This window comes from Elephantulus edwardii, unplaced genomic scaffold, assembly GCF_000299155.1.
Source record: "Elephantulus edwardii isolate Elephantulus edwardi_28Jun2011 unplaced genomic scaffold, EleEdw1.0 scaffold00118, whole genome shotgun sequence".
Lineage (NCBI taxonomy): Eukaryota > Metazoa > Chordata > Mammalia > Macroscelidea > Macroscelididae > Elephantulus > Elephantulus edwardii.
Window position 1 is genome coordinate 2,726,747 of NW_006399868.1, and position 10,835 is coordinate 2,737,581.

General features: G+C 39.9%; 1 protein-coding gene across 1 annotated transcript in view; it reads left to right on the plus strand.

The window, feature by feature from the left end:
* KIAA1468 (KIAA1468 ortholog) overlaps window positions 1–6,683 on the plus strand; it is a 102,542-nt gene extending 95,859 nt beyond the window's left edge. Inside the window, exon 29 of the mRNA XM_006892755.1 lies at window positions 6,112–6,683. Within this exon, the coding sequence (XP_006892817.1) occupies window positions 6,112–6,232 (121 nt within the window). The 3' untranslated portion in view covers window positions 6,233–6,683. The remainder of the gene's footprint in view (window positions 1–6,111) is intronic.
* Window positions 6,684–10,835: the final 4,152 nt, after the last annotated feature.

A 10,835-nucleotide genomic window follows, 5' to 3' on the forward strand; every position in this document is an offset into this window, starting at 1 on the left:
CCCCAAGTCCACTTTGCTATGCATCTCTTATTCTGGATTCTTGTCATGCCAATAATACTTGATCATATATTTCTTTTATACAGTTGTCTTCCTCATCTGTTTCAATGCTGTGTACATTATGTATCCCCTCTTTTCTTCGTTTTCCTCTAACCCCCATGTCAGTCCTATTTTATAACAGTGGCATTATATTTGTCCTTTTGTAACTGAAATATTTCACTCTGCATAATGTCCTCCATGGTCACTCATTTTGTATATTTCGTGAGTTCGTTTTTTTGGTGCTGCATAATATTCCACAGCTTCTCTAGCCATTCCTTTGTTGATGGACTCTTGGGTTGTTTCCAACTCTTTGCTATTGTAAACAAAGGCACAGTAAACATGGGTGTGCATATATCTGCTTGGATGGCAGTTCTGGTTTCTTTCAGGTATATTCCCAGTAGTGGAATTGCTGGGTCAAATGGTATTTCTATTTCCAACTTTTTGAGAAAGTGCCATACTGTTTTCCAGAGTGGTTGCACCATTTTATACTTCCACCAACACTGAATAAGGGTTCCAGTTTCTCCACAGCCTTGCCAGCATTTGTTGTTTGCTGTTCTGTTAAATTTTGCTCTTCTGACTAGGATGAGATGATATCTCATAGTTGCTTTGATTTGCATCTCTCTTAGAGCTAGGGATTTTTAACATTTCTTCATGTGCTTGTTGACCATCTGAATGTCTTCTTTGGTGAAGTGTCTGTTCATATCTTGTGCCCATTTTGCAATTGGCTTGTTTACCTTTATCTTGTGGTGTAAATGCTTTATTCTTTATTCTGCTTTTATATATCAGTTTCTACAATATTGGATACCTTTTTTTAAAAAAGGAATAAACCTTTTATACTGGTTTACTTAGAGTTCGTATACATTGTTTTTCACACCGAATCTTTCCTATTTCCTTGACTCACCTTTTTCTCCTCCCAATAATGGATGACTTTGATGTATAAGTCATATAGTAAAGGAAAGATAAATGCTCAGATTTGTTCTCTTTAAGTTCCTAGTATAATAAATTGGTTCACTCTCTAATGGTTAAGTGTTATTTTAGTGCATATATTTATTACCCTTGCTGATGCTTCCATCTTTTGTCAATGTAAACCTTTTCAGGCTGAAAACCATTCCATTTAACATGACCCTTTCTTGCTGTTTTGACAAAATTATAAACTTTCTTTAAAAGAATGGTTGGATTTTTTAAGAAAAAATTTTTTAGAGGAGATAGTGGTGAGTTTGTGTCTGAATTGTTCCTAATGATTTTAAAAACACTACTATATTTTCCTAGTTCAGATTATGAGGGTTGGTGACATGGATTTCTTTTATCCTTTTTGTTTTCAGTTAACATTGTAAAAATCTTTTTGGCAGTAGTTTACATTTGTTTAGTAGTTCCTCCTCCTTTGTGTTTCCAAATGTGAAGGCTCAGCCTCAATTGTTTAGTAACAGAATGCCATATAAACATCAGGCAATGAAGGTGAAGATAACCAAAATTAGCAGTCGGTTAATCTCTGATTTACTAATTCCTGTAATTAAAGCAAATGTGGGGAAAATCAAGGTTATGCGGATCCTCCCATTGGGGCTATCAGGAAACTCAAGTCATTGTGAGAGCTTCACATAAATGTCAAAGAAATTATAACAGAACCAGAGGAACCACCACAAGGATTCATGTCCAGAAACCATAAGAGTGCACGAGATACACATCTCCAGTCAGATATGACTGGTCAACCCTGTCTCAGCTGCTGGCTAAATAAATAGAGAGTGGCCTTCCTGCCCTGGGGCCCGGTCCGAAGAGACTGCCGAGAGGCTATGAGTGCATGGTCATGCCAGGCTTTTTTGTTCTCCAAGTCTTAAAGGATTCTCTCTGCCAGGAATATTCTTCCTCTTTGCCTGTCTCATACCCGTTCACCCTTCGGGACTAAACTTAAGAAAGCCTTCCGTTGATCACCTGTGTGTTTTCGATCACAAATCTGTTACAGATCAGAAACGTAAGTGGGAAAGCCTTGAAGAATAAAAGGAAGTACCAAGATGGAAGAATAGGTTTAGATAAAGGTATTCATCTCTGGAAAGTGCCCTGCTGATGGCAGGGGAATGTGAGCATGAAGCTTGTGGTTTAGATGAGATCGGGTGTATTCAGGGCGTTCCGGCTGTACACAGGCTGGTGGTTTAGACGAGATTGAGTGCATTCAGGGTGCAATGGCTATACACGAGCTAGTGGTTTTGAGCACTGTTGGTGCAGTTTCAGGTTAGAGTATGCCCTCCGGTGCATTCCATCTGTTAGGATAAGTAACCCACCACCACCACCTCACGAGAGGTGGGGTTGACTAGAAAGTGAATGAATGAGAGCTCCTTGGAGGCAAAGATGATAAAGCTTCATCTCACATACGTGAGCATGTTGCTTGGAGAGGCTGTCATGCTAGGGAAGGTGGAGGGATAGTGAAAGAATGAAAGGCCTTCAACCAGACAGAGTGATGCCGTGACTGCAGGGATGGGCTCATATGTGTCACATTGTAAGGATGGCACATCCAGGATAGGACAAGGTTCGTATCTGTTTTTCAGAGGATCACTGTGAGTCGTGCTTTACTCAGTGGCACCTAACAACAACAGGTAATGAACTACATCCCATGTGGAAAGGGTCATGTTACTTCATGAGTCTTTGTATGTTGTGCAGTCTAGGACGTTATGCATGGTGCATTGCTTACCGTGGAACTGTTTCCGAAAGGTTCGGAAAGCCTTGATCCACAAACAGAAGAGAACATGCATAGCAGTTTGACACCTTTCCTATATTCACCCAGCATTCAGTAAAATTCAAAGCGTTCCCTCAGGCTTTTGTCAAAGATGAGCGGGAGTGTAAGGCAGGGTCCTTTTCCGCCCGGTGTTCACAGGGGAAAGCAGAGTGACAGGCAGCAGTTCCACCATATAGACCAAAGCTGAAGTAACTACTAAACATGTTTCCTGGAGGAAAGAGTACACGACTCTTCAAATATGAACTGTTAGCCAAAACGGTGGAAAGGGATTACATGCAGAAATGTCAGCAAACGAACCAAAATTATAACAGATGATGACTAGGAGATTGTAAGTAAAGCCAGAAGGTGGAATTTGTGTTGGAGAATGAGTCGTAAAGGTAGGTTGCCCTGTGCCTTCCGGTCAGTCCTTACTCTTAGCGACCCCTGAGGGAGAGGAGAAGCCCCATATGAAGGATTTCCACAGCTGCCTCTTTACAGGAAGGAGCCATTGGGCACCTGGTTAAGAGAGCAGGTGCTGACCGAAGGGTCTGCTCTCCACACCCACCAGCCAGCACTGCCCATGAGAACGATGTGGCAGCCTGCTCATGTGGAGACAGCCTTGCAAACACACTGGGACAGTTTCTCTTGGCCTGTGGGGTAGCTGTGAGCCAGAGGCAACTGGATGGCTATAAGTTTGGATTTTGGTCATTCCTGGTATTTTGGTTAATCTCTATGGAAGCAGACAGCTGCATGTTTCTCCTGTAGTCTAAGTGCTTAACCACTGCCCCACCAGGATGTGAAAAGGAAGGAAACATTATGGAGCTGCAAATGCTACCCTGAGAGGTTTGGACTTTATCCAGCTGGCCAGAAGTCACCAAAACTTTCTACAAAGATAGAAAATACCTTCTGTAAATATTTTTGGCTTTGCTGACCATATAGTCTCTATCACAGCTACTCATTTCTGCCATTGTGCCAAGAAAGCCCCCACTGACACCTGCAAACCAGGGGGCATAACTGTGTTCCAATTCAGCTTTATTTACACCACTTGGCAGAGGGATGGATTTAACTTATAATCCTTCATTTACCAGCTCTTGGGAGTTTTATTTGGGGTGTTGGAGAAGAATACTAAGTAATATCCCTTGAACTGCCAAGAGAACAGGTTTGACTTGGAGAAAGTGGAGCCAGAGGACTCCTTGGAAACAATGATGGTGTGTCTTTGCCTTGCATACTTAGGGCATGTTAGTAGGATGGGCCAGCCCCTGGAGAAGGACCTCATCCTTGGAAAGGTGAAGGGTCAGTAAAGGAGAGGAAGCCCTCAACCAGATGGATTGACACAGCAACTGTAGCAGTGAGCTCGAGTGTGTCAGAGACAGTGAGGACGACACAGGAGAGGGCAGGGCTCTGGTCCGTTCACAGTCATTGTGAGTAGAAGTTGACTCAAGGCACAACAACCTTAGTGTGTGTCAGAATCTGCAGAGTTCTGGTGCTGAAGGAAGAAGATCTATATGGTGGGGGTGCAGTTTGAGGATTTGCATATCCAGTGAGTTCCCAGGTAAGAGTGATAAACAACAGACTAGGCAAACTTGATCCTTGGTGCTGATGGTCAGGAAAACAAGAATTAGATTGCTGAATTCTTTGAATGGCAGCCTCCCTTATCCCTAGGTTTTAAGTGGCTGTTAAAAAAAATGTTAGCTGGGATATGCTATGAAGTAATTGTTTAAAATGTTGATCTGTTAATGTAAGGAGACCTAATCCAGTACCATTGGAATAATCAGTTATAAAGTATTGTCAGTGAACATTAAAGGAAAACATATAAATCATTGAATAATGACACAGAATTAAGGAGTGATTGGGGAAAGGAGAAGACATTCTGTAATATGAATATTTATGGTGGAAAAGAAAGGAAACTGGTAGAAATGAATATAAGGCAATTGTTGCTAAAATTTAGATCAGAAAAAAGATTGAGATGTTGACTTTAGCAAATAGAGTAATATGGAGTTGGGTCTCAGGAAAGAGTTTGGATCTCGGGAAATGCAGAATAAGCATTTTGCAGTCATCTTCATGTACGTGATACTTGTAAGTTTGAGAGTGGGTGAATTTTGCTGTTAAAGAACCAAGCATCAAGTACTGGTCTTTCTGTGGGTTACCTCGTGTGCAGAAGAAAGGCAACAAAGAGCAGACCCCAGCAGTGAGAAAGAGGCCAGCTTGATAAACGAGCAGAAGAGCGAGGGATGGAGAGTCTCAAGGTGGAAGGCTTGTTTGGTTCTTAAATGGATAATTGATGACACATTTTTAAAGACTCATTGGAACCAGAGGTGCTGGGCAGCCCGCACTTCCTGTGTAAATTCATCCAGCGCCTGCTAAGCTGTTGAGTCTTGCCTCATTATTCCTAACATGCCCAGAGTCTTTGTCTGATTTAATCCTCAGACTGTTTTGCAATTGGAATTGCAGTCTGTATTGCAGATGAAGAAATGGTTCATGGGAAAAGTCTAAAGTGTCTTGTCCAAAACGACGCGACCAGTAAACTGAGTCTGTTGCAGCGTAGTTGGGGCTTAAAAATGTGTACTAGATTTTTATCCCCTGCAGAAGAGTATTAAGTCAGCAGTATGGTAGTCACTCTTTAATTATTTTTTTAAGATTCTTTTGCTCCCTGAAGGCAAGTTGGTCAAAAAGAAAGTTCAAGAAAAGGGTTTGAAGCTATTGGGGTTAATAGAAATGAAGGTTTAAGGTCTGCCTGCTTTCCACCCAAAAGACCTGAAGAATTGCAATCCTAAAATTACCCTTTACACAGTACAGAACCTCACTGTGATTTCCTTGACTCACTAACTGAAAGGAGGTTAACATCTCACCTTCTAAACTTGCTGGAAGAAATAACCGAGGTAGTGCCGACAGGAAGAGTAACCATTGACAGGTGCTGCTTTGTGCCTGGCACTGCACCCTAATGGCAAGAAGCTGCGCTGTAATCCTGAAGGCATGGAGTTCGAGGCCACCAGCTGCTCCCAGGAGAAGAAGGATAAGCAATCTCCTCCCATGCGATTAACTGCCTCTGAAAACCCACCAGAGGGTCAGCTATGGGTCGCTTCCAACTCGATGGTACACAACAACAAACAGTTTGTCAGATACAAAACCTGCCCCCATTTTATAAAGGAACAGCAATTCCACCACTTTCCCCAGGTCACGCAGCTGATAAATGACAGCTAAGATTCCGCCTCTTCCCAACGTCCTCCTAACCTACACCCTGTCACTCCCCCATCAGCACTGGGTTTTCTTTGGACAGGATTTCAGATTGGTTTTCTCAATGGCACGTAAGTAAATAGGAATAGAGTGTTCTTTTTAATTGCTTTCCATGGATTTTACATTTTCTTCCCCAGCTCAATGTCAATTGCTGTAAGCTTAGTGAGTGAAGATACAAAGACCAAGTTTCTGAACAAAATGGGCCAGTTGACCACCTCCGGGGCCATGCTGGCCAATGTGTTCCAGAGAAAGAAGTAAAAGCGGAAGGAACCTCCAGTGAACACTAACGGGACCGAAGCTGACTGGGTCCGTGAACTTGAAGTACTTGCCTTTTTCATTTCCTCTGTTTTATGTTCTCTCATTATCATTTTATCCTAATCTCCAAAGATATTTGCACTGCTATTGATTATTGCTGTATGTTTGTTTATTTGGGTTATAACTGTGGTGATAGAAAATGGAGTTTATAGTTTGTACCAAGTCCCTCTTCTGTGTTCTTGTCTTTCAAAATAATTTTATATATGTATATATATTATACAGTGAAGAGTTTCTTGTTTTGTTTTGTTTTTTAATTTTGGGGTGGGATATTAGCAAATACCTGTATTATACACTGAGCTTTACAATGGTACTTAAAAATAATGTAAATTTGAAGTCATTGTTATAAAGTAATAAAAGTGGAGATTACTTAAGTATTTAAATTATGAAAGAATAATGCAGACTTTTTATTGTTTCCTAACCGACTGGAAAGAGCCACCAGCATTAATTACTCTGTGCCTTTTGGACTTCAGCTTGTGTGTTCTGTAGGAATTGTGTGCATTCCATTCACACAGTATTTCCTGAGGATACTGTGATGAACTTGAGTTACAAACCCTACAGGAAATAGATGATAATGAAACTCCACATGGCAGCGCTCTCATGACTATTTTTTAAGTGCTATTTAACCCTCCCCTGTATTCACACACGTGTAACGGACTTACCATGTATGAGGAGAGAGCACGCATGTGGGGAGTGCTCACCAAGGTGAATTTTACCATCTGGTGTGTCATATATTTAAATGCTCAAGAGCGAGTGTGAGAGACATGCTAACAGTTGTGAAAATTCTCTCAAATTGAAATACAGGAGAAAATGTAGTTTGAACCTGAAATTTAACCTTTATTATTGTGTGAAGTCTTTTATTTAAGACATTTTCTAATGGTTTGCATTTCAAGTATTAGCTTTTCATCCTGTATATGATGGAGAAGTACCGAAAAGTTAAGGATGGTGAGACTGCTCTTTCCCTCTGATGGCATTGGCTAGTTTATTGGTTAGTTCCCACATCGCCCATTCACGTCTGTGACTGTTACTGTATTTGATATATATATTACATAGAGTCTTAAGTCAGTGTACCAGTTGGTGGATGGACTTGGAGGTGGAACCAGGGTGTTGATTGTCCGACCAGTTAATGTGAAACCTTTTTGAAAGATAAGTATTTTGATAAAGAGATTCTTGGTTGAGCACAGTTGATGCACACAGGTGATTCTCCTATTTGTTGTATAAAACTAGTTTAATACATTTGAAACATAGTTAAATCACATTCACTTCTGGGAAAACTAGCTTTCCACACATTCAGGCTTATCAAATGATTTGCCAGAGGCAAAGCCATTAAAGAAATTAATTCTAAAATTATTTCTTTCACACGCTTTGATCAAATTGTTGACTCACTAGTCAGTCATTTTGGAAACTGTTGGATTCTAGGCATTCCTGAGAAATTGAAAGTGGCTACCTTTCATGTCAAAAATGTTGATCTATTATAAATAAAATGTTTTGCATACTTTCTTGTTTTGCTTTGTTTTTTTGGCTCTGTGCTTTATTTTCCATTTGCACACCATATCCACTATATAAGCAGAATTGAGAAAGCATATATTCCCCAAAATGTACTGTTACTTCCTTTTCGTATGCAATTTGTACAAACTACTTGATCTACTGGAAAAGAGATTGTGTTGCTGTATAACTTATACATTTTCAGAGATAATTTAAAGAAAAATGTTTTACTGATTTTCTCTGAACTGTAATAGAATAACTGTTACTTAGTGGATGAACAGATAAAATATAATTCTTACTAATTAGTGCATTCATACATTTAAATGACTCTTTAAAAGACAACAGCTGCCAAATGACTGAATATATTCCAAATGAGTCTCCTTTATTATACTCAAAAATAACTTAGTAACATTTCACATTTAGTGGTACTGATTTTTATAGTGAAATATGAATGCTTTAAAGAAAGCCATGACAAGCACTAATCACTGAGATATGGAGTGTGCTTTAGAAAAACAAACCTTTCTCCCTAACTTTTTTCACCAGAGGTTTGAACCTATTCACTCAGGTTTGATGCCCTGCTCAGAATTTACATTGTAAGCATTGGTGGCCTAGTGGTAAGAGCATACAGTGAACCCCAAAGCCATACAGTTCGAATCCACAAGCTGCTCCGCCAGAGAAGGGTGAGCAGTCTCCTCCTTTGTGTCTTACTGCCTCTGAAAACCACTAAAGGATTTTCTGCTGAACTGTGAATAAGTTCCAACTCAACAGCACACACCACCACCACCTCAGGGTCCACCCTGCCTGCACTCATCTGCCGGACTGGCCAAGTGGACTGCCCTAGACACCTCTAGACCAGCAGACACTCCCCCTGCCTAGATTCCTGGGCCAGCCCCACCTCTTCTGGACTCTCCCAGATGTTCTCAGCACCTTCTCAGATAAGCAGACACTCTGCCCCAGATGTGCACCCTAGATTTTCTGAACTGTGCTCCAGACAGACATCTTGCCGTCATGTACCACAGCAGTGCCAATCAGGTGCAACCCCACCACTCACCAGAGGGCCCTCCTTTCTCTCTTACCTTTGATATTTGGGTTTTGGAGTTTGATTGGTGATTGGTTTTTAATTTGTTGTTTTTGTTTCTGGTTTTGTTCTTCATTTCTTTAGCTTTCTCTTGTTCTTTTTTACTTTTTGCTTTTTTTTCTTTTCTTGTATTTTCTTTTTTCCTTTTCTGTTGAGGTTTTCTTTCTATTTTGTACCTCTCTCACTTTTGGTTTCTCTTTTACTCTCCACTCTTAGTTTTGTTTTTTACATGTTTTAGCTCTTTTTCTTTGTCCCACCTAGCAACATTCAGCAATATTATCCACACAGCCCAGTCACACACACTCACACCCCTGTACTTTCACCCATTGGACAGAGTAAAGACTAGCTTCTGCCCCCAACTTATGAACAACAGAACACAACTAACAGCAGACCATTCTGTCCTCATCTTTATATGAATAGTGAACAGAATGTGAAAACACACCTCCATCTTCTGTCACGACACCCTCCAGAAGACAGGAGGTCGAAGAATGGCCAAACTAGCCAGCTATAGACAATAAGACACTTGCATAGTTGAGTCGAATAATCTACAGACACCACAGTGCCCTAGGGACAACGGGTAACTTCAAACCCCTCCAAAAAAGTGGGAAACCATAACACCAAAAGAAGGCACCTAACTAAAAAACCAGGTTGGAACTTCAGGGTAAAGAATTAAAAAGAATGATAGTCAAGTATCTTATACAGATTGAAAAATACTAAAAGCAGAATAATTTAAAAAACCAGTTCAAGACCAAGTAAATTAAATAAATGGAAATTAAAAACAACTTGAAGTTGTAAATAGAAATACAGTTTGACCTAGCAATTCCACTACTAAGAATAGATCCTAAAGAAATCAGAGCCATGATTCAAACAGATGCATGCACACCTGTGTTTACTGCTGTGTTATTTATAATAGCAAATACATGGAAGCAACCCAAGTGTCCGTCAACAAATGAAGGGATAGAAAAACCATGGTAGGTTCACACAGTAGAATATTATGCAACATTGAAAGATAACGAACTCATTCATAAAACATTATGTAAGAGAGGACATTACGCTGAGTGAAATATTTCATTCACAAAAGGACAAATACTGCATAACACCACTGGTCTAAAACAGGACATAATTGTGAAGGGTTGAGAGAATGGAAAAAGAGTGAATAACATTGCTTTAGAACAGTTGAGGGGAAGAACTGTCCGAAAGGAAAATCTGATTGAGGATTTCATGTATGACAGCAGTCTGTAATATGGGGTGCATTGCAGGGTGGAGAAGGGGTGGGGTGAAAAAATGTGCAACAATGAATTTAAAAAAAAAAAACACCAAACCCAGCAAATTGAAATTCAGAACATTGAGACTAAAATTTCAAATATAAAACAGTAAAAGATGAAAGAACTGGAAAAAAAAGTTGGTAAAATGGAAGACACAGTCTTCAATACTAATCTGTTATAGGAACAATGAAGAAAATAAACATAAAATTGTGTGGTGCATCATTTGGAGGTATAATTTACATGTGACTGAACTTCAGAACAGCCAAAAAAACAAAAAGCACAGAGGAAATGATTGAAGATGTGCTGAAAGAAAATGTCTCAGATAAGAAAAGTGAGGCAAGTATGCATTCAAGAGGCTCAGCAAACCGAAATCAGGATAAACTCCAAAAGAAAACATCAAAACATAATCATAATTCCCAAAATCAAAGTAAGACAGAAGCACAAGGAGATGAAGAGTTTACCTATGAAGGAAATCATGTAAGAGTAAGCGATGACTTCTCAGTAGAACCATACAGAGAAGAGAGACTATGAATACCATACAAAACACTGAGAAGAAAAAATTGCTACCCAAGGATGATGCACCTACTAAATGACCCTTCAAATGTGGTACTGAAATTACAGCATTTCCAAATAGAAATTAATTAAGGCAATTTGTAGAAACTACAAACTTTGTAAGAAATACTAAAGGGAGATTTTCCCACATGGAGCCAACAGTAAGAGT